The sequence below is a fragment of the Takifugu flavidus genome, chromosome 19 (genome assembly GCF_003711565.1).
Source record: "Takifugu flavidus isolate HTHZ2018 chromosome 19, ASM371156v2, whole genome shotgun sequence".
Taxonomy (NCBI): Eukaryota; Metazoa; Chordata; class Actinopteri; order Tetraodontiformes; family Tetraodontidae; genus Takifugu; species Takifugu flavidus.
The window spans coordinates 10077739-10103566 of record NC_079538.1 but is presented as its reverse complement, the minus strand read 5'-3'; the positions used below and the strand labels follow the sequence as shown (position 1 = coordinate 10103566).

The 25828-nt window shown below is 49.5% G+C and overlaps 1 protein-coding gene across 4 annotated transcripts in view; it reads right to left on the bottom strand.

The window, feature by feature from the left end:
- Positions 1–25828, bottom strand: part of LOC130515851 (MAM domain-containing glycosylphosphatidylinositol anchor protein 2-like) — a 106064-nt gene that overhangs the window by 6838 nt on the left and 73398 nt on the right. For all 4 annotated transcript variants that reach the window (XM_057016388.1, XM_057016390.1, XM_057016387.1 and 1 more), the window contains exons 10-17: positions 23601–23873; positions 19169–19317; positions 15498–15675; positions 10212–10232; positions 8186–8341; positions 6778–6939; positions 913–1043; positions 376–472 (exon numbers count right to left, since the gene is read on the bottom strand). In XM_057016388.1, the coding sequence (XP_056872368.1) occupies positions 376–472; positions 913–1043; positions 6778–6939; positions 8186–8341; positions 10212–10232; positions 15498–15675; positions 19169–19317; positions 23601–23873 (1167 nt within the window). The remainder of the gene's footprint in view (positions 1–375; positions 473–912; positions 1044–6777; positions 6940–8185; positions 8342–10211; positions 10233–15497; positions 15676–19168; positions 19318–23600; positions 23874–25828) is intronic.

The window sequence follows — 25828 nt, the reverse complement described above, 5'->3', positions numbered from 1 at the left end:
AATGGCTCCATTTAAGCTAAAATGTTGTTTCGCGCTGATGTACTGTTGTTGGAATAAATGGATGTCTGAGTTTGAGATGACTTGTTTTTCTTTCTAGCTCCCAGAGTCACCTTGTCGGCCAATTTTCCTCATCCTGTTCACTGTTTTTGCCGTCTGTTTTTTCCTGCAACGCAATTACAGTGCTCCATTCAGCCGGCGTGGCTATCACTCATGTGATTACGACTCAGTTGCCAAGGAAACAGCATTTCCAACGTGCGGCAGTGGTTCAGCGCTGGCAAATGTTTCAGATTAGACGCCCCTCGACCTGCGAGGCTGACGGGGGAACGCTGCTGCTCGGGTGAGAGAGGTGGTGAAGGAGGATGAGGCGCTACTCACTGGTCGGTGGGTCTCGACACTCCCCTTCCTCTAGGGTGACATCATCGATTGCGATGTCGCCCTCGATGCCCGGTCCTCTGATTCCTTCCAGTACCACCTAGGAGCAAAAAACAGTTGGCCGCCTTAAAACCAAGGCCGTTTCATATTTTAGAGCTGTAAAATCTGAGGAAACATGGTGATGAAAGAGCTTCACAGAAAAGCTGCAGCTATAATTACTCCCCACGACCGCCGCAGTAAAAATGATGGAGGACGCTGCCTGTCGACATTTGCTGCTCACACAAATTACACTTCCTGATGGCAAAGTGTGAATGGGAGCACTTTTCCAGCAGCAAACACCGTCTATGGGCCCCACACTTGTGTTTAATATCGCAGCCTGGGTGTGTGTATGTATGTGTGTGTGTGTGTGTGTGTGTCGGGGACTGTGTTAATAAACCCCACCCACCACCAAAGAAACCATTTCCACTGTGCAAAGACAGTCAGAGGAAACAGACAACAGGAAAACTGATGCAGATGGGACTATTTTACTTCTCTTCTCACCTGGAACGATGATGTTGGATGGATGCTAACTTTAGCCTGCTTCCAGTGGTCACCTTGGTTACCATTCAGAGACCAAACTGGGCCCTCAGAACTTGTTTGGCCCTTCTGTTTGAGGAAGGCATTTAGCGTTCCTGCAGAGGGTAGAGAGAGAGAGAGAGAGAGAGAGAGAGAGAGGTTGGCACGCAAGTGAAAATGATTATGATGAATATTTAATGTCTTCTCCAACTGTGGTTGACAAAAAAAAAGCTGGAGGCAACAACGGCTGTTTCTTCCACCGCAAATGTGCTCATTACACGCAGCGTTACGCGGTAGTCCTGCTGCAATTAAACATATGACTTTGAATCGGTTGTCAAAGCGATGTTTGTCATGCGGGGCCGTCAAAACTGCACCAAAGAGCAGCAGCAATCACCCTCAGAAAGAGCTTCGACAAATACAGCTTGTGTTTGCTTCTGTTTCACCTGACGCCCACGCGCTGCAGGCTCCCCGCTCCCCGCCATTATCCCACACCCTTCGATGTTAAACGGTGTTTTGATAGAATGACTACAGACATGATCAAGTCTAATAGCAACAATAACAACAATAATAATAAAAAAGACTAAAGTGCAATCAAAGGTGAGACACAATTCAGCAGCAAGGAGAGAATAATGAGGCATTCGAATGTGACTCACATGGGGGAAATGTAGGAATTTCTACAGCTTCATGAATGACTATTATTATCTTTATTGTCAGAATTCACAGTGAACCAGAACAGCATGTAAATGTGCATATAAACAGTCATTTTATTATTTTTCCTTTTAGGCAGTGAATCCACGAGCCGGCACTGAATCCCGGCTGGAACATTTAAAGCCGTCTCTGGCTGCTGGATTCCGGAGTGATGTTTTCCTGCGCGGAGCTGAGCGACAGCAGAGGTTGAACCGGGGTCATGTGAGTCGGTGCATTTATTAAGCCGAAGTTCTGGAAGAGGCCACGAGTTAGTCTGTCGCTCACCCCCCCCATCCCCGAAGCAATCATCTCTGATGTGCGATGCGTGATGACAGTTATTAACAATTGGCCCTCCTCTGAATCCAGATGCAGGCGACTCTGCACCCGGATCGGCACCCTGCCCCGTCTCCACCGATTTAACATAAGCGCAATAGCGCAGAAATACGTTCTCTTATTGAGCTGCAATGGACCATCTAGGTCTGAAATGAAGGCTGGCCTCAGTGGGACCTCTTGTCTGGCCCCGGGCTTTGATATGAAACAGATGATGACACTGAGTGTAACCGCTTTTCCCCTCTCAAACACACATGCAAGAACACAGAGGGAACCGTGTGAGGACCCGGATCAGGCTAGCAGTGGCAGCGCAGCCCAGCAGGCCCACGTCCCTGAAGACAGGTGAGTCTCTCTCTCTCACACACACACACACACACACACGCCCCGACTGTATTTACTCATCAGTGGCGGCTGTGTCCGACAGAGCTGAGCCTGACCCGCGGTCTCATCTACCGTTAAGCCCTTTAGCACGACGCCTTCAGCGGAGCGCTTGCTTAGCCGGGCGGCTCACGTCCTCTTTGAACGGCGATGCGGGCGGTTATGTCAGCACGCTCACATCCGAGCGATGCGTATCATTTCCTTTCGAGATACCTGTGGCAGACATCTTTAAAAAAAAAAAGATCTGAGGAGGATATGAGAGTGGTGGGACGTGAGAAACGGCTCCTGGAAAATCAGTTCTGTCGGGAGGCTTAGACGGGTGGGGGCTCCTTTTGGTTTCTGCTGATTTAAAGGATGACTTGATTGCTCCCCGGAAGGTCGGGCTTAGCTCGGCTATCTAAATCCCATAAACAGATGCAACGTGGCCTCCAAAGACAAACTTTGATGTGCGTCTCTGTAATTAGGCGTGACCTTGTCTCAGGAATCCCCCCCACGAGCAAACTACGGGGGAGTTTCTTTGAACGCGTGCCATTGGTGGGCAGGTGGAACTCCTTATAGAGCAGCCTTCAGCGCCGCCGCGCCACAATCACCTGCGTGACACAGAAGATGGAGCCGTGCCGCAGCGCGCCGCTGTGACTCACACTGTAAACAACACAAATATGATCAGGGGAAAGCTACAGGACGTGCCACTGTGGCTCATTTAGACTTCCATCCACAGCCTTCCGTTTGCCAGGGCTGGAAAACACAGCAAAGCAACGTTCCCAAGTTCGGGGGCCAATCCGCTCTCACGGTCAGAAAGACGGAATACTAAACGGAGCACGGCTGCAGTGGATCTGAGCAGGGTTTCAAGTCCTTGACATTTAGCCCATTCATCATAACACGCCACAGTCTGGGCATGGGCTGCACCACAGATGGGGAGGGCGGGGAAGAGAGGGTCTGGCTGACGATCAATTTGAGCAAATTGGAAATGTCACGGCCTACTCAACCCCGGCAGGGAGCCGCAGGAGCTCTCATCTCCCCGCTGAGCCGCCCTCCGACACCTCCAACCTTATATTTTCTCCAGCTAGCTCTCCTCCACCTCTCCAGATCTTTGCCCCGCCCACTCCACCCCACCCGGACACTTCTGCTTGGCCTTTTCCCGCCGCGAAGTACGCCGGCTGTGTTTCCGACCCTCAAGGAGGCGTTTTCAATACAGTGTTGAGCTGAAGAGATATAAAAGAGAGCAGAGCAGAATTCCAAATTCCAACAGGTTTGCTCATTCAAAGCAGAGCTAAAGCAGCTCAGGCTCCCACTCGCTGTAAGCTACAGTAGAAATAGGCTTCTCCTCCTCCTGGGACTGAAAAAAAGATATTATATTCTTGTGCTGATGTATTTTAAATGATCATTGATTAGTTCCATTTAATTTTATAGTTTGCCGTTTAAACCGGTGCCACAATAATGGGGAGAAATATTAGGATTTGTGTTACACTATAAAAGATGCAGAATGGGTTGAAAAAGCAGGTCCAGCAGCAGCAGCAGCAACTACAGCAGCAGCTACAGCAGCAGCAGCACAGCAGCAGCAGCTACAGCAGCAGCTAGCAGCAGCAGCAGCTACAGCAGCAGCTACAGCAGCAGCAGCAGCAGCAGCTACAGCAGCAGCAGCAGCTACAGCAGCAGCAGCAGCTACAGCAGCAGCTACAGCAGCAGCAGCTACAGCAGCAGCAGCAGCTACAGCAGCAGCTACAGCAGCAGCAGCTACAGCAGCAGCAGCAGCTACAGCAGCAGCTACAGCAGCAGCAGCTACAGCAGCAGCAGCTACAGCAGCAGCAGCTACAGCAGCAGCGGCAGCTACAGCAGCAGCTACAGCAGCAGCAGCTACAGCAACAGCAGCAGCAGCAGCAGCAGCAGCAGCTACAGCAGCAGCAGCAGCAGCAGCAGCAGCAGCTACAGCAGCAGCAGCAGCAGCAGCTACAGCAGCAGCAGCTACAGCAGCAGCTACACCAGCAGCAGCTACAGCAGCAGCTACAGCAGCAACAGCAGCAGCAGCAGCAGCAGCAGCGGCTACAGCAGCAGCAGCTACAGCAGCAGCTACAGCAGCAGCAGCAGCTACAGCAGCAGCAGCAGCAGCTACAGCAGCAGCAGCTACAGCAGCAGCAGCTACAGCAGCAGCAGCAGCAGCAGCTACAGCAGCAGCAGCAGCAGCAGCTACAGCAGCAGCAGCTACAGCAGCAGCGGCTACAGCAGCAGCAGCTACGCAGCAGCAGCAGCAGCTACAGCAGCAGCAGCAGCAGCAGCAGCTACACAGCAGCAGCAGCTACACAGCAGCAGCAGCAGCAGCTACGCAGCAGCAGCAGCAGCAGCAGCAGCAGCAGCTACAGCAGCAGCTACAGCAGCAGCAGCAGCAGCAGCAGCAGGAGCAGCTACAGCAGCAGCGCAGCAGCAGCAGCAGCAGCAGCAGCAGCAGCAGCAGCAGCAGGAGCAGCTACAGCAGCACAGCAGCAGCAGCAGCAGCAGCACAGCTACAGCAGCAGCACAGCAGCAGCAGCAGCAGCAGCTACAGCAGCAGCTACAGCAGCAGCAGCACAGCAGCAGCAGCAGCAGCAGGAGCAGCTACAGCAGCAGCAGCAGCAGAGCAGCTACAGCAGCAGCAGCAGCAGCAGCAGCAGCAGCAGCAGCAGCAGCAGCTCGGAGCAGGTGGAGGGTGGAGATGGCACCGATACTCTGGGTCTCACTAGGATACGGAGGTAAACGCTGCCAAACACTGGCTGTAAACATCTAATCAAAGGAGAGGAGAGCACATTTGCCAGCCTGTAGTGATTTCAGTTTATTGAATGTCAAGTTTAATGAGCACGAGCGTGCACCCCAGCCCCTCTGTGTCCTCATTTGCTTTATTTACTATAGCTCATCTTGTTCTCCAACTTCAGCTGGGCTGTTCTTTTACTGGTAGATTCACTTTCCTCTTGAGGTAAGTAAATATTTTGTTGGTCAACTGTCTAATTCTGCCCCCCCCCCTCTTTTTTTAAATTTTTTTTTTTCTCATTTAGTTTAAGAGCATAGAAGTCCCACATGAAGGTCATAATATTCAAACAGCCTCCAAAGTTCTCCGCCTGGCAGAATGCAATAATATTATTAATAATTAAAAATTACCAATAATGTTATTTGATCTATAGATAACCGTGCATTGTGTGGACGGCTCAAAAGTCCCCAAAACTCATGAAATATGCAGCAAAAGGAATCATCCAACATCCAGCTTTGTTTTTGCATTCAGCCCACTTGGAACACGCGGTCCGGCTGGTGGTCCAGTCTGATGGGGACTCGGCTGAGGAGCGGGGGATTCTTGGTTCGACCCCCAAGACATGGAAGGTGTCCTGGTAGTAGAGGAGGTGCCAGAACCCCTTCAGAGCACTGCCGAGGCACCCTTGAGCAAGCTGCCAATCCCACAAAGACTCATGCAGGGGTGGAGCCTACCGTCGCCTATTGTGTACCCTCCCCGTGACCCCGAAAGGGACGATGCGCTTAAGAAGATGAGACGGAAGCCCGTGGTCCTGTCGACACCTATTAGGGACGCTTTGACGGCACCATACAGGCGCAGAACCCACGATGCTCAGGTGAGGAAGTGACGCTACAGCACGATGAAATGAGAAGACGCAGACACATGTTGACCTCGCCCGATCCACAGTCGATCCAAGAAACTGCGGTGAACGCGTCACCAGCCAACGCCTCACCTGCCTCTGAAACCTGCGCGGCTCCCACCGATTCAGGGTGGAGCACAGACACAGACGTCGCAACCAGAGTCCCTCAAAAACGTTTAAGCCTGCGGCTTTTGTGCCGGAGATCCAATCTTTCTGGGCAGTGCCAAGACCACAAACAAGTCACTCAGAGAAGTGCTTAAGGTTGGTTGATTGAGTCCCTGGTGAAAGAATTCTAAGAGCCAGGCACAAGTCACAGAGTGCTCCTTCAGCGGCTCTGCTATCATCAGCCAGCCACGCAAGGCTCTTACCCACAGTTAGACACAACTGTAAGGGCTTAAATCTGGGATTGGTGCGTCAGTCTTCCAAGCAGTTTGTAAAATAAAACAAGAGTTATTTTCTTCCTGGGAACATTTGATGACTGTTTTTTCTTTCTTTTTATCAGAAAGGCAGCAAACTCCCCACCAAACCCTCCGTGGGGATCTAATCTGAAGAATGACAGAGTTTCTGTCGCTTGCAGGGGAAAAGTGCTGGTGTTCTTTTTCTTATTTGTTGTGATGTCTGTCTCTCAGCGATGGCAGGCCTGGATTTTGAGAATGCGATGTCTTGATTTTGTGTTTCAAAGGCGGAGCGGCGTCCCACAGGTGTGCCGCGGTGCTAAAAAGTTTTAATATTATGTATAAAGAAGAGTGAATTCTCTTCAAGTGTAAGTCGAAGACCAAAGAACCAACACTGAAGATGAAATTATGTCTTACGATGCTAAAGACGGACGTCTGATGGAACTCACCTATGTGTTTGCCATACATGTGGTAGAAGAAGCCGAAGCAGTAGGCAGGCGGGTTGGAGATGCTGTACGGGTTTTTGGGCGCCACATTGAAAAATGGACTCACAAGCCGAGCCTGGTCCCCTTCCTTTCGCGGCCTTGATGTCTCGATGTACATGTAGAAACCTTGAAAGATATAGAAGATGCAACAGTTGCGACACTACCGTGGTTGGCCACCAGGTGGCGGTTACACGCTAAAATGATATTTATATCTGAATATGTATGGATACAATCTGATGCTGAAATGTAAATAGGTCAACATCATATGCTTTAAAGGAGACGCGTCTGTTTTCGTACTGCATCAGGAGCTTTTACACATTTGAGTGGGGACGGACACAAGAACCCTGGTAAAAACCAGCTCTCTGTTCGTCCATTCAGTGTCTGCGTGATGAGAACGAAACCTTCAATGACAGAGATAAGTGGCAGGGATTTGCACAAAGCACACTTCTCCTTCAGCTAATAGCTCTAACCGAGATGATAACAGCACTGTCCACTCGGTTAGGGATGGCGCCGCCACGATTGTGTGGAAGCCGCGTAATCTGGATCCAATCACAGGCAGGGACACGGAGGCTGCAGAGGACGTCCCTCCAGTCAAAAATCAAATGGAATATCTGCCAGCTGAACCCTGGATCAGATAATTATAAGCAAAGAGTAATGGGGCCAGTGATAAAATGCTGGTCGTTTTGAAACCATTAGGTGATTAGAGCCGATGCATTATTTACTGCTTCAGCTGCCGCCGCTGGTGCCGCGGCGGCCTAATGGGCACTCACGGTGCACTGTATTTCAATAGATTCCCCTGACGAGTTCCTCTGGAATCCAATTTTATTAATTCTTTAATTATCTCTTCCTGGAAACAATGACTATAAAAGACTAAAGATAAAAGATGATCCAGATAACAAGTGATAAAGAATATGCAGGAGTCTCTCAGCTCTTAAGTTCTATCCTACATCATGGTGCCATGAGGAGAGCACCTGTTTAATTTCAAACACACCTAACTTTAAATATTATGTTTGCATAATTTAGTGATGAGAGATAACTGCAGTGTTTGCCTTATATGCACTGAGGGGATGTATAGATGGCATGAAAAGATCAGAGCCATGTCTATTTAAATATGTGCATTCAACCGAGGCTTTCCTTCCAATCCAGGAAGCAGATGGATGGGATCGTGTGTCTGTTTTTGATGTGTTGTGCTGTTATTTTTGAACGAAATCTTTCATGTTACAAATGACTGGAGTTATGTCCCTTTCAACTTTCAATGGAAACTTCAAAGCAAAAGCATTCTCATCAGTTGCATCTTGTCGCTACATTGTAAATGATAAAACAAGCTCACGCTAATTATTTAGGTTAAAAATCAAGCTCGCCGCTTCCTTACCCTGCTTGGAACCGGTGCGGTCCACGCTGGGCCCGGTGTTGGGTGTGTACTTGGTGTCCCGGGTGGCGGCGCTGTGCCGCGTCCAGTCAAAATCATCGTTTTTGTCCTGGGTGAACATGCAGATGGGCTCGTCCTCGAAGCTGCAGTGGAACTCTCCTGGCGAGCGACAGAGCAGAGCACGCCCTCAAACTCCCCGTTCGCTGTTGCGTGCGCGTGTGTGTGTGTGTGTGGGTGGGTATGCACGTGTGTGTAGATTTCTTAATTAAGGTGCGACCTTTGCGTGACTGCAGATGTTAACGACTACTTGGTAGTTTCCCTGAGAACAACATCGAGTTGGGCTGAGTTCAGACAGAAGTCTCAGCAGAAGGAACAGCGCACCCAGAGAACAGCTAATGGCAAAGTGTGTGTGTGTGTGTGTGTGTGTGTGTGTGTGTGTGTGTGTGTGTGTAAGAACTGTTTTTAAAAGCTGCTGTGAAAGCCGACGGTAGACTCCGTTCAATAAGGTTACAGTGTTTTACTAAGGAAAGCAGATAAAAAGACCATAAATATTTATGAGCTGTCGGAGGGTCGATGTTGACAAGAAACCCAGGAGGGGTCACTGCGATGGTGATCAGACGCGCGATTTCTCCTCCGTGTTGTGGGGCGAGCGCGTAAAAGTGACTTTCTTGGGTGATTTAAAGTTAAACCACAGCTCTTGACCTTGGGTGTTTTCACAGTGGCTCACTAGTGGCTCTCTGGGTAATCAGGTTTTAAAATGGCCACCGCCTCCCTCGACCTCCATCATTCTTCATCTTCTCTGGAGCAGATATTCAGGTGGCCCCCGCAGAGAAGCAATTGAAAGTCTCGTCGAGGTTACGACGGGTCACGCGTTAGGCCAACAGTGCACGTGCTGATGATTAATCAGAATTCACGTGCGTGGGGTGATAACCCATGGACCGGGTTTAACGAAGCAGCGCTGGCAGGTTCAACAATGTCGGAACCGTCGTTTGATCCAAGTGAGGAAACAATAATTAAAAAAAACAGGACTTGAGGGCTGTTGAGAAATGTCCTCAAAAGGATAGTGGAAAACAAAGCATTAAGAATCCACTAGCAGGAGCGTGTGCTGATAAATATTCATCGATTTATTAAAATGTGGCTAGGAGCAGTTTGGCGTGGCGACCTTGAGAGGAGCCGAATCTGCAGCTTTTACTCAGGTAATGGTGGTAAGGCAGACCGGGCCCGAGGGGGTGGACGGGGAGGACGAGGGATGCTGGAGTGAAAGGAGGAGACCAGAGAGGGAAGGTGGCGGAGGAGGAGCGGGTCAGAGGCACTCTTGACTTCTCTCCTCGCAGGCATGCAGATTTAAATGGAGGTCTCGCTCCCGGCGCCAGACGCCGGCGCCCTCCATCCACCGCGAGCTAAACTAAACGATTTTGCCTCCTGCGCCCGCTGAGATAGGAGGATTTGGGGGAAGGCGGAGGAGGTGGGAGGCATGCAGGTGAGGTGGGCCCCTTCAGGGATTTGAATAATGATGTTAATGATTTGGATGTTTGTTATTGTGCTGCCAATGTTGGCATGAACGCTTACCCCCCCAAAATATATACACATATACACCGAAATAAAGACAGCACAATGCACAGCAGAGCGGCGCAGCAGAGCCAACAATGATGAAGCGCCGGATCTCAGGGCGTGCATAAATTGAACGGTTCTACAACGAAGTGCGTTGGAAATGGGAGTAAACATTGGATGCTGATGCTTCTACGGTGCTCAGGTACGTCCAAACATGCTGGCTGCATGGCGGGTGGCGCCTGCTCCCCGCCATCGACATGTCGCGCAACCCCGGCGGCGCCTGGCTCCGGACTCCAGCAGGAACATCTTAATCATCAGACTTCATTTGGCTCCACGTAGGAACGCGGCTTGGAACGCTGCGCCACCGTGTGGAGAGCCAGAGCTCCCCGGGGGCGTGCGGCTGCGCCACGGTTCTGGCGGCGGAGTGTGTGAGATGGAAGTGTGGTGGAACATGCGAAGCAAGGTGAAGATTACTTACTCAGGTGAGGGTTGATGGGCGCTGTGAAAGAGAAGAAGGCCGGGGAGAGTCGTTAGCACAGAGCTGCCTGCAGGTGAGGCTCAAAACACAGGAAACGTGCACGGAGGACACCTGGGAAGGGGCCCAAACTATCGCATTCCAAAGAGAAGAACAAAGAGCTTGGCTGGCTGACGGGCATGCACGCGTGACCCCTCCCATTACCCTTTCATCCGGCTCATCTCTTCGGCACGGCGCCGATAAAAGGCCGCACGTATAAAACCTGCATACTTTGCTCGGCGCTGCGCCGCCGTAAAAGCAAATGGAGCCCTCGGGAAGGCCGGAGATGTGGTCCGATGATATTAACACCCTGGAAGTGCGTTAGAGCGCCCACGCTCCGTACTTGTTTGTGCCGTCTTGCTTTAACAATGTGTGTAACTTTTGGAAATGCGATGATCATGCGGAGCCATAAAAGACGATATCGGGGATTTACGACACGTGACGTCAGCGCGTCCCTGTCTCTCAGCAAAGGAAAAGGCCAGGGGATCGGGAGTCCAGCTGGACTCCCGCTCGACCGCGTTAATAATGTTCAAGCGAAGCGGCCCCTCGTCACCGCTGATGTCCCACCTCAAGGTGACTTCCATGGAAAACGTTGAGCTGCTTTCATATTTCCATTAAGGCTGCGATAAATCACAAAAACAACGAATCATCCCACGTGGCGGTCCGCCGGCGCCCATGTTTGGAGCCCACGGGAAACGTGTCCAAGACGGCTTTGGAATTCCGACCGCCGTGGTTCGTTGACCGTTTGAGAAGCGAGCGTCGGAGGAAATGCGGGAAAAGGTCAAGGGCATCCCGGCGCGTGCAACAAGCCAGTTAATCGGCACTTCACTTTTTGCAGAGTAAATACCATTTAACCTGTCGAGAAGATTCATGGGCGTTCCTGTGATCGATTGCTGACCGGCGGAATAGATGAGATACATCGGCTTTAGCACAAAAGCGCGTTGCGGCGTGATTTATGAAACCTTTCTGTTCATGGAGGGAATTGATTTTAATCCAGCCAATTAAAGTGAGTAATAGCAAATCATTCCTACAAAGGAAAACATGTGCTGAGGAGTGGGGAAGCACCGCGGGGCTCGTGGAATTGCTCTTTCTAATAAGCGCTGGCGTAGGTGGCGATTTTCTTTTCAGTTTCCCCCGTCTCTCGTTGGAATGCGCCGCGTGTCCACTGCAGTGTGCACAAAATAGAGATAAAGTCTGAGACGCTCGGGAAGAGAGAGAAAACAAACCGGCGCATTTCTGATTAAATCATATAAAAGATTCAGTGAGCTGCAACGCTGCAGCTGAAGCCTGATTACAAGAGGGGGCGAACGGGGGCGGCGCTCCCTCGGTGAGTGCAAGCTTTAATAATCTTTTACGTAACAGGAATACCTGCATCCCAACATCAGTCCGGAGAGGACTCGTTCCCTCCGCCAGACTTCCCATCATTCCTCCTGCGTCTCTTTTGAGACTACTGGGAGCGCACATTTCATCCCCACAGAGGCGGAGCGGCAGAGAGCAGAGCAGCACAGGCTGCTCACCCAAAACAGGACATTTCAAGCTTCCACACCTCAATCTGAACGGATTTGATTTAAATAACTGCCCAACTGTTATTCCCTAACAAGAGTGGCCCGACGATCCAAAGACTTCCTTCTTTTCTCCGTAATATTCACATTTTTATGCAGCCGTTCTCCTGCGACGCGTCTTTAGCCCCTCTTTCGGAGCTCGCTTGACTCTGTGTTTCAATTTTCCTGCCCGAGAGGCCAAAGCCTGATGCACGAGTGCCCCACATCCCAGCAGCCCCGGCTTGATGGAAACACAAAGTGAGCTCGCTGACCGCCGAAGGACAGCGGCCCGGAGAGGCACCCCTATACACAAACACTGACTCCATCTTGGCTGCCGTCCCCGCCCACTGACTCGCAGCTACGTTACAGAGCAGCAGGCGAAGCTGCGGCCGCAGCCAAGCGCCTCGCGGTCAATCCCAGCTACGCGTTTTTCTTTTTCTTATGGAGGGGGTTGGGGCGGTTCTGCGTATGGCCAGCCATGACTTCACAACATCGGCTGGAACAACAACAGCTCGGCCAAATGGGATCAGAAGTTTCCCTTAATCGTCCTGACAAAAAATGAGACAGCAGCATCGTGCCGCGGTGCCCCTCGGGTCAAGGGCACGGTGGCAAAGTCACGGAACACGCTAGCGAGCTGTCGTCAGCATTTGGTGGCGCAATCGTGCCCCCGGCGTTAGCAAAGGCAACTTCAGGAAATGTTTTAGCGCATTGGCGGGAGGTTGCCCGTCACTGGTCAAATCGGCCATCAAAACTGAGAACGCGTGAGTGCGCTGCCAACTAGTGGCCCGGCATGGAAATGGCCGTGTTTTCAATGTTCTGTGTGTTCCCGTGTTAATTTTCAGTGAAGAAAAATAAAAGGGGGAAGCGACCGTCGTTGACTCATTGTTAGGCACATATTGTCCAGTGAGTGAGACCAGATCAGTGTTGCTCTGATCAGCCATGTAACGGACGCACTGCAGGTGGCGATTGTGATGGCGAATAGATAACAACAAATAACGGGGGACAGTGTTTGGTAGGATGCACATTCATTTGCACTAAACACTAAAAAACAAGCCAGATCATGCGTACAGTTGACAAACGGCTGCGGTTGTATAGCAGCAATCTAGCTTCACTGTGTCATGCTGTTAGCTTGCGTGCTCACAGCAGAGAGCTTCTCCCAGAAGGGCTATTTTAAACATTTCTGGGAAAACACAAGACCTTGCAACACCAGGCAGAAAGGTAATTTAGACTTAACTGGTTGTAACTGGTGTTGAGTAGCTGTTCATTTATAACTAAACACGCACACCGTTGTGCAAAGCATTTCATAACGAGCGACAATTTATGCTGTTTCTTATCAGGAAGCCTGAAACGACACAGAAATTCCACAGATGGCAGAAGAAATATCAGGTGCAGGAAGCTGCAGTTAGCGGCAGATTTATTGGGTTTTGACTCCAGGACAGGCATCTTACTGTTTATAGCACCATGAGCTGCATAAAATGGGCGAATTAAGAAATGGCAGCACTGAGAGGGTTGAGAGGAGATTTAAGCGTTAAATCCTCGGTCTTGGAGGAGACCAAAGGGACAGAGGAGTTATGAGGAACATCAAACAGATGCTGAGTTTGTCAGTGCAGTGGAATTTAAAGGAGCATCTTTGGAGCCGGCTGACACACTCATCCTTCATCCCACAGCTGGGGACGTCATAACTGCTTTTGTGGTTCCTCCCCGACCCACAGAAAAGCGGCAGCCGTCGCCTCTCAGGGCGTCGCAGCGAGCGCTCGGCCGACTGGGGCACCATCATAAGGCTCACGCGACGATTTTTCAAGCACTTATTGAAGCTTCTCACAAAAAAAAAAAAAAAATTCAGCCAGAAAAACCAGAGGAGGTGATGAAAGTGTAAAAGACGGAACCTTCCGCAGTAAAAACTGGATCCAGCCGCCTTGACCGTGGCTGTTCCGGCTGATGTGCAGTGGAGTTAAGCTGCCATTAGCCGTAGCTCATTAACCACCTGCAGACTGTCTGAGTTCCCCGAAGGTATCGCACACGAGGGCCGGTGAAACCACTCAGCGCCAGCGGGGCCATTGTTGGTTTTCATCCCTCTGACTAGAATATTAATACCTAAACTTGGCCAATCGCTGCCTTTAGCATGCCAACGTTAATGTTTTAATTTTCCCTTCCTACGCCGCTGGTGGCAGGAAGCGATGGAGGAATCTCTGAACCGAACCCCAACCATCCCAAACTTCCCGTAGCAACGATGTGACCAGGAGACGCGGTGCGCTGCCCAGCAACAACCATGCTAGCGTTCACTCGTGAGGACCAGGAACAGTCTTACATTTTTCATGCCGCTGCGTCTTCTAAAGCCCGTAGTGTGAGTGAACTGTGCTCAGCAATGCTGCTGTGCTGGGAAGACTGAGCAGCCCTGGAGTGATAATTAGTGGAGTCTCTTATTGGGCAGCTGATTTGCTCATTGGTTATGGCTGCTTTTCCCCTTCCCCTTCCTTCACTGGGCCTTTTATCTCCCTTTTTTCCTTCCTTTGTACTGGATCTTTACTTCGCCCTCTCTGCTGGGCGTCCTCCGCCGCCCTCTTTTCACCGCTCCTTCTAAATTAGAACTGAATCTCTCAATTTCACTTAGATTGGATTCAAATTGACTCACTTCAGCCCTGTTGAGTCCAGGGTTAATTCCACACAACAATGTATGTGCTCGCACAAGACTAACGGCGGAGACGGTTAATCACGCTCTAGTTTCTACTCTCTTCTCTTTAACCACCGATGACGAGCTTCGGCAGAAGTTAATTACTCGGAAAGCTGCAGCACTTCCAGGCCGGAATACCTCAGCGGTGACGGACAGGCAGAAAACAGGCGGCAGGACCGGTCCTACTGGGCACGCCGTGGCCGCTAATCGCCATTTCTGCACTGGTTTATATCCCTTCTCAGCTGTTTTCAGATACAGCGTGATTATTTGAATATTTCATTACACAGTATGCTTTAATGTGGATTTTCATCATTTTCTTTTTCATTCCGGGAAGAACAACCGAGCCGATTTTATGAAGTCCACTTATTTCATTGTAAGTGTGTCGTTAGCCTCAGAGCAAGAGGGTCACGCGCTCAAATCCCAGTTTCCTGGGTTTCATCCTCCAGCGTTATTTTACATCATCCTTTTAGAGATTTTAAGTTATTTTCCACAAGAGCCCACACACTGTTAAAATAAAAGGTAAAGCAATGAAAGAGCATCTCTCATTCCGAAAGAAAAGAATTAAAAAACCATGCGTGGAGACAAATCCCATCTCCTAGAGACAGATGTGAAGGACTCACGTGCTCAAAAAATAAAAAATAAATCCTGCTTCTAGAGAAAACAGGCCCGTCTGTTCTTGGTCCATGGCCTATTTTGCATGTTTAAATAATTGAAATGCTTTAAAGTCTTTGATGCGATAAAAAAAAGAACTGATGTTTCTTCTGGTTGATTTACAGTCAGTTATTAAAGCTTTCTGAATACGCGGCCCAGACATCTTCAATAACACCTTCCCGGGAAATCGGATGAGGCTTTTCCTCTTGAACATGTGCTACCAACTCTTGTTAGAGTTCTAACGGGATAAAACGGTCGTCTGCGGCTGTAAATCCTCCACCCGCAGCTTCTGGCAGAAGACAAACGTTTAAAGCGCTCGCTGGCGTCCTCCTGGGCGCCGCGGGCGTCGGTGGACTCACAGCTTTAGAGTTCACAAAGAGCACTCACCGCTGTACCTGACGATCCGGATGGTGGAGTCCCCCTCGCCGAAACGCGTGATGGGAGTGAGGCGCACCTCGTAGGACTCGGGTTTGATGAGCTCGGTCAGGTTGTGGCTCATGAGCTCTCCCTTGTTGATGGGCCCGTCCACGGGGATCTCCTGCTCCCACCAACGCTGCAGCCCCATCTGGACGGGAAGAGACGCCAAAGGTGGTGAAAGTCGTCTTGCGTTAACACAGATTGAGCACGACGGACGGGGCATCATCCATCAAACTTAAAAGTTCTGAAGGCTCTACAACTTTTCGACCTCCGGCCGTTCATTAGGAGCGATAAAGCGTTGACAGATGCTCCCACCTGTTAGCCAATAACTTTCCACACGTTCCAGTCGAGTCACGCGTTTTAAGTCGTCCGGTGTTTGGACGTATATCTTTTTATCTCTAGATATAAATGAGCTTCATGGCTAACGGGGGACTGGGACAAATATGGAAAGCTCGCATCGCTGTGTGTGTTTTGCAGACGTTGTGAGGACCCGGACAATAGTTTTCCACCAGAACTTCACAGGAAGATTATCGTTGCAGGACTGTGGACACACATCTGGCCCTCGCGGCAAAGCGGATAAGCTCAGGGATCAAAGGAAAAGCAGAGATCGCCTCTAATGCTAAACGCTACACTACAGCCCGTCGGAAACTCAAAGAAGCGCCGGTGTAAAGTTTGTGTTTGCTGAGGGCAAAAGAAAGACAAGACGGGCGCATTTTATCCTCGAGGATCAGTTGAGGGGAAGAGCCGCACAAAGACGCGTTACAGCTTTTGCATTACAATTAGAGACTTTACGTGTCCTTCCCATTCAGAGGAGCAGAGCGTGCGTGAGACAGGGAGCGATGGCGGCGAGGCGCAGTCTGCCCGCCCGCCTGCCTGCCTGCGTGAACAATACCAATTAAGCAGTTACGTAATTGGATGATCCACAATTACGGGGTGCGAGTTCTCATCACAATTACAGAGCAGGTAAATAGCTCGCCGGGTCTTCCGATCCCAGCAGCAGATGGAGCGCTCGCTCCTGTCTGTTCCCTCAAAACGTTCCCTCCAGTTCTGTTGGGGCGCCACGCTCTCGGATAAGATGGCAGAGAGCAGCAGGAAAGAAGCGGAGACGCTTTTAAAATATCAGCGTGGTCACACATGACGGGGAAAAGACTGTTTTCCTTTGAGCAGTGATATTCATTAATGGACATGACAAACTACCTCATAAAAGACGCAGCACGCATTAAGAAACAAATGCTACTCCATCAGTCTGCGTCAACATTTGGCGCCCCACATGTTAGCAGGGCATGCAAGATTTAAAGCAGCCGTCCCGACTCGGTATTTCCGATTAATTATCTGGACCGGCGCTGTACCGGCGTATCACCTCAGTAATAAGAGCTCTTATCTCTTTTGTGTCGATGCGTCACTAAAGCAGATTACTGGACAGCAGCCCACTTATATTAATGATTGTTTAGTCACTCAAGTCCAGGTTTATTTACAACTCTGGGCTGGGGCAATTTAGAAAGCATTCTATTGACTATTGATTGAAAGCCCTAGATCTTTAGTGGAGAGCTGAGGGCGGACATGCGTCTGCACCCCCCACAGGTCCTCAGCACGCTGCCATATGTTATGTAGTTGATTATTGATGTTACTGTGGTTAAAACCATGAAATCCTACTATTTATTCGCCCTTGTGTTTAGCTAGTTGTTGTATTCGGTAGGCAGAAGTGTCTTTTTGTCCTTAAAGATGAGTCGGGCACGATGGTAAACGTCCACATGAATAACGCTTGTCAATGTTTTACTGGTCTGGGGTGGAAGACTCTCGGCTTCTGGTGCCGTCTGCTGGCTCCAGACCACAGGCTGGACCTCGTTTCCACACTGTTCTTCCGTCATCTCTGTGATTGTGTCAGCCTGTCCAGGGGCTTTGCAGCCCCTGAAAATGGAGGCGCTCTGCATAAAATGGCCGTAATTGTGTCTGAGCGCTCTGAGGCTGCAGGCGAACTCCAGCCAACGCTATTCAGCGACCGCCCCGAGTTCCAAACAAGTGCAAGAAGACTGAACGAGAAAGCAATTTGTGCTAAATGTGCAAATCCAATCATAGCTCAGGTATCGATTAAGAAACACATTTCACTTTTTATTCATCCTGAACGATGCTCCCACTGTTTAATGGAGGCGTTTTTTGCCTTTGATTCCCATTAATGTTCAGCAAATCACCATATCTGCGCTCAAGGGCGACCTCTGTTTACATAGTTTTCATCCCATTACTTCTCATCCTGCACATGGTCCCCACAGACGTTGTGGCTTATTGATTACAGTTCGCTACGCAGCAGCAACTTGTGTTTTTTTTTTTTTTAATCCTTCCAAATAAAAAAAGCACTCATGTATGGCATCTCTCCCACGATGGCAACTCTGCCCACTTGTTTCAATACCCTCGCTTTTACGGGGAACCCAGATGGTTTCCACCTGCGTGCTACTAGGAAAAGGGCAAAAACAGCTGCCTGCTCCATCACCAGGGCTGCTTGTGAGGTTCTCAGGGTGGGAATAACTCACAAAAGTGAGGCTCTCGAGAAATTAAGGGAGGAAATTGGAGATTAATTCGCCCAAATGACTAAATAGATGGACCTGGCTCTGGTTTCTGTTTTGGATGGATGGATGGATGGATGGATGGATGGATGGATGGATGGATGATTGGATCTATCTATCTATCTATCTATCTATCTATCTATCGATCTATCTATCTATCTATCTATCTCTATCTATCTATCTATCTATCTATCTATCTATCTATCTATCTATCTATCTATCTATCTATCTATCTATCTATCTATCTATCTATCCATCCATCCATCCATCCATCCATCCATCCATCCATCCATCCATCCATCCATCCATCCATCCATCCATCCATCCATCCATCCTTTATTACACATCATTTATTAGCGTGCTGAAATGGCTGACAGCAAATCACTCCGGTGCACAAATGCATTTTCCAGCTCCGTTTCCTCGAGGGTCCCGCGTGAAACAAACATGGCGCTTTATTATTCATTGCCAAAGCAACATTTGTGCATATAGCTGCTAATTCGCAGCTCAGATGAGATGGCCTGAATGTACACATGTGCTTTTCCCCACCTGGGAGAACCTGCGCTGCTAGCATGCAGCGCTAATTTAAACTCACGGTGATTTGTAAACCTGGAAAGGCCAATTAGAAAGAGAGGGACGGAGCGTGAGGTTGGTGAGAGACAAAGCGCACGTGGCCTCTATCAGTGGTGAAAGCCTGTCATCGGAGGAGCAGGAGAGGAGCAGCTATGTTTGCTCTCTCTGCAGGGTTTCTGTTTGCTCTTTTCAGCTTTCAGCTTCAGATGAAAAGAGGAAACAGTGGCAATTAGAACCCCAAGAACTCATGGAAACAACAGCCTCTGACAGGATTTCAGCTGCCCCCGTTCCCCTCACAGCTCTACTCCAACATCCTTGAAGAATGCAGGAGAATAGGACAGACAGGAAAAACCAACATTTCAAACGGGAAACACAGATATTGCACAATGAAAGTGGCTAAAAAAAGCCACAATAGGTTCAAAAGTGCTCAAATTCACCACTCTTTTTCCTTTGGATGACAAAATGGATCAAAATGAACAAGTACGAGGCGCTCTGGACTCCAGGTCGTCTCACCTGCCTGAAGCCTAATCTGTAGGCTACGATGCGGTCCACAGCGTTGGGATTCATCTGGGTCCACTGGAGCTTGAAGCTGTAGGTTCTGGGTTTGTTCTGCCACACGGGGTTGTAGGTATCATAGTAGAACTCTGGAGGATACGCCTTGCCTGGAGCGGATGGAGATAGAAAAATGATTCATGCCTCAGTGCTCATCATCTGCAGAGGGCTGAATCATTTATTTTATTTTTTATAATTACATAGAATAGATCCCCCCCCCCCCCACCCAATAATAATAGGTAATATGTGGAAGCTTGCTGCAATTAGATATAAATTGCCCTTTAAAACTATGACTTTATTATTTTAGTCTCTTCCTCTCTGCTGTTTGGATTGTATAAAATGACCATTGTATGTAATTTTTAATAACCATAATGAAGATAAAATGACCTCGCTTACATTATTCATTACTTTCGATCTCAAGGCGGCCTCAATCAGAGGCTAAATGGACTCGTTTAGTTTAAAGAAAAGGCAATAAGCTGTGAATTGTGGATTTGCTTGGGGTGATGAATGCCTGCATGTAAGGCTGCTCGAGAGGCTTCTGGGGCGCGCGGAAATCTCGCCACGTCTTGTTACAGCCCTTCAAACGTAGCAGCGACATTCTGTGAGCACGTGTAATTATCAGCCGCCGCGCTGCTGCATCCGCATTCATTTAACCTTAGATAGGGGGAAAATGAGGAGCTGCCGCACTAAACAGTCTGCAGACGGTAATGAGACAGAAATCAATGCTGTAAATCACCCTTTTGATTAGAGGAGTGGCAATCTGAGGGACGGTTAGCGGCCTTCGATAAGCTAGCGTTATTGTGGGGATAACCAAAAACAATGAGCAAAACTAATGATTGGCCTGGCCACTCCCTTATTATAACATTTTACATGAAATGGGGGTAAGAAGAGTTCCTATAGGTTAGATAATGACTAGATTTCCTGTGTGGGTGTTGGTGCCGCTCAACCAGTGACCACTGGGATAGACTCCAGCACCCTGCTGGTGACCAGAAGCAGAAATACAACTACTAGCAGCCTTCCCACTCCCACTGGTCCCTGACTGGTTAGATCAGCTCTAATCACGGACCACATTGGATCAACTTTGCTTTGAGTTGCTTGCTGATCATGCTGATCCCGCTTGATCAGCTCCTCACTGAAATCCGGAGGAATGTCTGATCATCCAACTGTCGTTTGCGTCCGGAAGTCGATGGAATGCGTCTCCGCGGGCTGTTATAAGAGGCTGGAACGCCTCCATATGGAGATGCAAATGTGAGCATTATTGCACATACAAACGCCTTTAGAAAACCTCAGCGGTAATTAAGATCAGCGTGACGGTTTCCTCACTGATCGGCCGTCACTTTGTATTGGCGGGAAGAGCGCAGGGAATTTCTCCTCATTTTAAATTGAATTTTCAGTGCGGCGTGAAGAAACGGACCTCACTTCTAATAATATCTCCCGCGTGGTAAAGCAGATTACCTGGCACGTGTAAACTGCCTGATACCCCGCAGAAGACATCAAACACGGGGCGTTAAAAAAAATCTAATTGATTTTTTTTCCCTCCCTCCTCAAATCTGTTTATAACAGCAGAACCGATGCAATGACTAATAACAGCTCAGCAGAGCCTCCTGGCAAGAAGTTGACCCTGTTTGCAGAATTCCCTTTTTTTTTCTTTTCTGCAAGCACGTTTTCCTCCCCAGGACAGAGCTTCATCCCACCATATGGTAAAGCTCGCTGCTATAAGGTGCACGACGGACGGGCGATCACATACGGACGCACAGCAGGTCCACGAACCCAACTCCGACAGAGAAAGCCGGCTGGGGAGACATGAGCAGGCGGTTGGGAGGGGGGGGACGGAACCGAGAGTGTTCCTGTACATCCTAAAGGCGGCTGCCGTTGAGCAGACGCTTCTACAGCCCGACTGCTGCAGCTCTGGGAACAATGGTGCAGTCAAAAAAGAGGGGAAACGGGGAGCAGACAGGCACATCATTGTGTCCAAATCTGAACTCATTTTCTGAGGAGAAACACGCCAAATGCAGACAATGAGTATCTGAACGCTGTCAGAGATTGTTCTGTGACTGCCAGAAAGGAGAATTAAACGTGGGAGAATCCAACAACGTTGTTTCCAACAGCGGGAGCACATTTGCAGGCTGCGCCGTCCCCGAGAGTTACTGAAAGTAGAGACGCTAAAGTCTGCACAATTAGGAGGGAGACAAACGGCTTCAATAGTGAAGGAACTTTTTTTATCAACTCAAACTTCTCTTTATGGCTCAGGGGGGAGTTGGGTGGCGCCGCTTTCAAACAGCAATATGACCATGTGTGATACATGATATCGTGGCAAAAAGCCTTAAACAGGACAGGATATTCATTTTTTTATCAACGAGTGTGCGACATCATCAAGGATCCTCATCCGACTGATGGGCCACGGCTCTGTTGGGCTCATTCCATCCTCTCGTGGGCTCCCACTTGTCCCTCAACAGCCATCCCAGTGTTTCCACTGGCCCTCCAGCAGGCTCAGCGCGTGTGTATCCATGCACGTGCACACCCAGAGTCCGCCAGCGCAGCAGCAGAGAAGAGCCTGACCCTTGACTCCGCCCGCCCGGCTACGTGTGTGTGTAGACACTCATGCCGGCTGCATCTGTGAGTTTATGACTTTGGGCTAAAATCTATTGGGTTAACTCCACACCAACAGTGGGAAAGTCAAGTAGAGAGAGGTGGTGGTGGTGTGTGTGTGTGTGTGTGTGTGTGTGTGTGTGGTCCACATGTCTACCTGCACAGTAAACAGCTCCAGTTACTCCCTCTACACAAGCACAAATATTTCATGAGCTGCAGCTCAAAGATGCCTCCCTCCAACTTGTGGGGAGACAGGAAGTGGCGAAGAGTAAAAGCTGGTGCCGGCTCGCCAATTTTGCGGATGGTGGGAGGAACCGGAGCGGATTTTCTGCACCATGCCCCTGCTAAAAGAGCCCCCCCACCTTTGGCAACTGCCGCGTCCAGATGGGGAGAATCTGGAGCACTGGGTGGGACTGGCGGAGCACCGGGAGATGAGGGAGGGGATGAAAGAGGGAGAGAGAGGTGGAGGAGAGGCAGGACGAGGGAGTCAGAAAGCTTTGGTCCTGCTGAGAAAACGAACGGCTGATGGGGAATTTGCACATCCCTTCCATCAGACAGAACCGATTCGGGGGGCAGCATGGATGACAGTGGAGGGGCGTCTCCCTGGAGAAGACCGGGGGAACAGGAGCACAATCAGAAGTCTAAATCATTTCGTCTAAATCGCCGTTTAGATGAAATGGCGTGAAAGAGCACCACAGCGACGGAGGATCAAAGTGACAAATGTTGCTCCCGTGACCCCGCAGCTCTTTTCACTAATGGGGGGCCGGGGAAATTGAAAGCTTGGCCAGAGTTCCTGCGGTCAGCACCAGCAAACTCATTTGGTCTTGTCATAACAGCCAACCTGAAGACAGACACCCGCAACTCTTGATGATAGAAGCAATTTCTCCCGGGGGAAAAAAAAAAATCTCCATTGTCCGCCCCCCCCAGGTGTAGCCGTAGTGACCTCCTATTCACGCCGATGACCCGGACTCCTTCTTTCTTCCTCCAAATAAAAGAGTATTCGAAGCAGCATTGTGCACTTGTGACATACAATGAGAGAAGAGTTGCTACATGTTTGAAGAGGCAATTTCAGCTGCCCTAGTTCTGAGTGAAGGCCCTAATTAGACTCCATCCTGGAGTGCAGCCTCAAGTAGCTGGATTACAAATGCAGATGTGTGACAGCAGAATTGCTGCCATCAAATGCAACTTGAAGGAGAAGGAATCCGAGGCGGGTCTAGCGAGCTGCATGCTAACGTCACCTGTGTGTTTGTGTATTAAGAGCTATAGATCGCAGCTAAAGAGCGCGGGGATGACTTTCCTTACAAACTAGACAAGAGCAGATCGGAACCTCGCATTTGCTGACAGTTAATCTTAAATAATTTCCCCTGAAAGGACAGGAAGCACCGTCGTTGTGGTTCGTTACAGAATGTGCACCATTGCAAAGTGTTTCCTTGACACGAGCTCGGTGACGTGGACGTTTCCGCCCTAGAAACCCTTTTAAACTGATTATCTGCTGTTTCATTTTGGACTGACCCAAAAAACCTTTACCGAGTAGCATTGAAAATGAAAAAACGAAGAAAAGAAAAGGTTCAGGCTTCTTCCTTCAAAAACAGAAAAACAGTCTTAAAATGCGTCCAATCGATGTTATAAATGTCATAGGAAATGTGAGGGCTGGAAAGCCACAATGATGGAGATAGTCACCCAAACCGCCCACGCTAGCTGACCCTGTCCTCAAAATGTTAGCTTAGTGTCGCTTAGTGTCATACACATTCTGGATTAAAAAATAAAAAATAAATAAAAGTCTCTATCAGCAAAAGCTCCTCACCTGTGACCAGGAACGTGCATTTCCCCGCTCCAGCCTCGTTGATGACATTACAGGTGTACTCCCCCAGGCCGTCTCGGTTCAGGTTCCGGACGGTGTACTCCGTCTCGTCTCTCTGAGCGTCGAAGGCGCCGGCGTGCAGCAGCCGGTTCGACAGCAGCCACTCAAACCGCAGCACCCGCGAAGGGTGGGCTCGCAGCACCCGGCAGGTCATGACCACGGGCCTCCCCAGGCCCTGGCGCATCTCCATGAACACCGGCTCCACCGTCGGAGGGTCTGAGCGGGAGACATATGAGTCGGACATTTCCCAGAATATCAGGAGGACAGAGAAGGAGGAGCGTCAACGTCCATGAGCGACAGACGCCTCAGGTGAAGGTGGACAGCGGTCGGCATAGAAACGCTGGCGTGGATTAGCGGTGACATGGGAGAATATATTGCAAAATAGATGGATTTCCAAATGAAATTGTGTGGAAAAAAAAAATTGGAAAATGGCTCAAAGCAATTTACCAATTCTGAAGAGAGAGAAAAAAAAAACAGAGGACAACGCTGAAAAGAAAATAGCAGCTGTTAGACTGACAACAACCATGTTTAATTCATGAACACATGGCGAAGAGAAACATTCCCAGAGACGGTCTAACGCGGTGACACCGAGGAGATTTACACGAGACGCCAGCAGGCTGTGACACGATCCGCAGGAAAACCAGGAAACTGGAAACCGGATGAGGGAGAACACCGCCAGCTTTTAAAATGTAGAATTAAAAATGCATTTCCGTGTCTGACAGCTGTAACCTCACCCACCGAAGACGAGCAAGAGGGGAAATATTAAACCTGCAGTGTGAGCGAAGTGTCGCCCGGACGTGACCTCCTCCCTCGGTAACTAAACACCTTCGGATAATTGTTCACATTTGAACCTGCTGTGGAACTGAAATAACCAGTTTTCCGACGCCAACGCGCGGAAGTCGCTGTTGGGGCGTCGTGGGTTGAAAAACTAGGAGAAGGGGAGCGCCCTAAAAATGCAATAGGCCCCAGAATCTGCGTCATTCAATTAAAGAGCTGCTCCGAAGCGGCCGGGATTCGAATCCACTGTGAATCCTTTGATAACAGCGTTAATAACATTATCTGAAACCATAATCGGACATTTCTTTAGTGTTGGGGGGAAAAGATGCAAAATGTTTTCACGCAATTAAACCGCAATTAGCACAACCTGTACAGCCGAGCCGCTCCCCCGGTGCATGCTGGGTAAGCCACACGTGCGCGGCGTCCGTGCGGAGGTTGTCATTATTCCCGGTGATGGGCTTAAGTGCTCCAGTTAAACTTTTTGAGATCCACTCAAAGTCGAAGCTCTTAGGAGCAGCAGCGGGTAACAAGTGGGACTTTTCAGCAGTGGCCATTAGAAGCGAATGATTTCAGTGCACGTGCGCACGCACACACACACACACACACACACACACACACAACCTGAAATCAACTGAGGAGCTGCTATGATTAATGGGACTCCATTAGATAGGATAATGACTGGTGGAAATGTGGGAAACGATAAATCACAAACACTGTCCGACAGCGTACAGGCAGACAGAAAGAATAATAAAAGAAAAACATGTTTTTCTTTTCCCCCCCCGTCTCAACCTGCTGTTCACAAGCTTTCATCTCCCTCAAATGAAGCCATTCATAAGTGAGCCTTTCCTGGGCTTTTACCCAAACTCAGCGTCTCGCTGCTCTCTCGAAGAGAAGCCTCTGAATCTCCACTTATCACATTAAAATTGTGGGCCTGTGTGCGGCAGAGGACCGCGGCGCCACGCCGAGGCTTCCCTAAGTAGCCCTGGACCAAATTTCTGTGAGTGCATTTCTCCTGACATGGACGTGGAGGCAGGGTTCAGGATGGCTGTGAATGGGACAAAGAGCGCTCTTAGACAATCAAAACATCCTTCAAACAAGGACCTCCTGCCCCCCCTGCACGTCTCCTGTGAGTCAACGTCGGCCGCTCTGCGCGGTCAGATGCTGCTTTAATAAAGATGATGACCAGTCAAGGCTTTTACTCATTCACGCCTCGAAGATCAGACGGGTTTCATGAAACACAAATGAAACGTCATGAGCATTTTGAGGTTTAGCTGAGCTCGCAAGCTAAAGGCACTCCAAGATCCAAGATTAAGAAGCCGTATACGGAGACAAGGGACTCTTTACATATAGAGAGCGATATGAACTGATTACCCCGATCCAGCTGATTTATAATG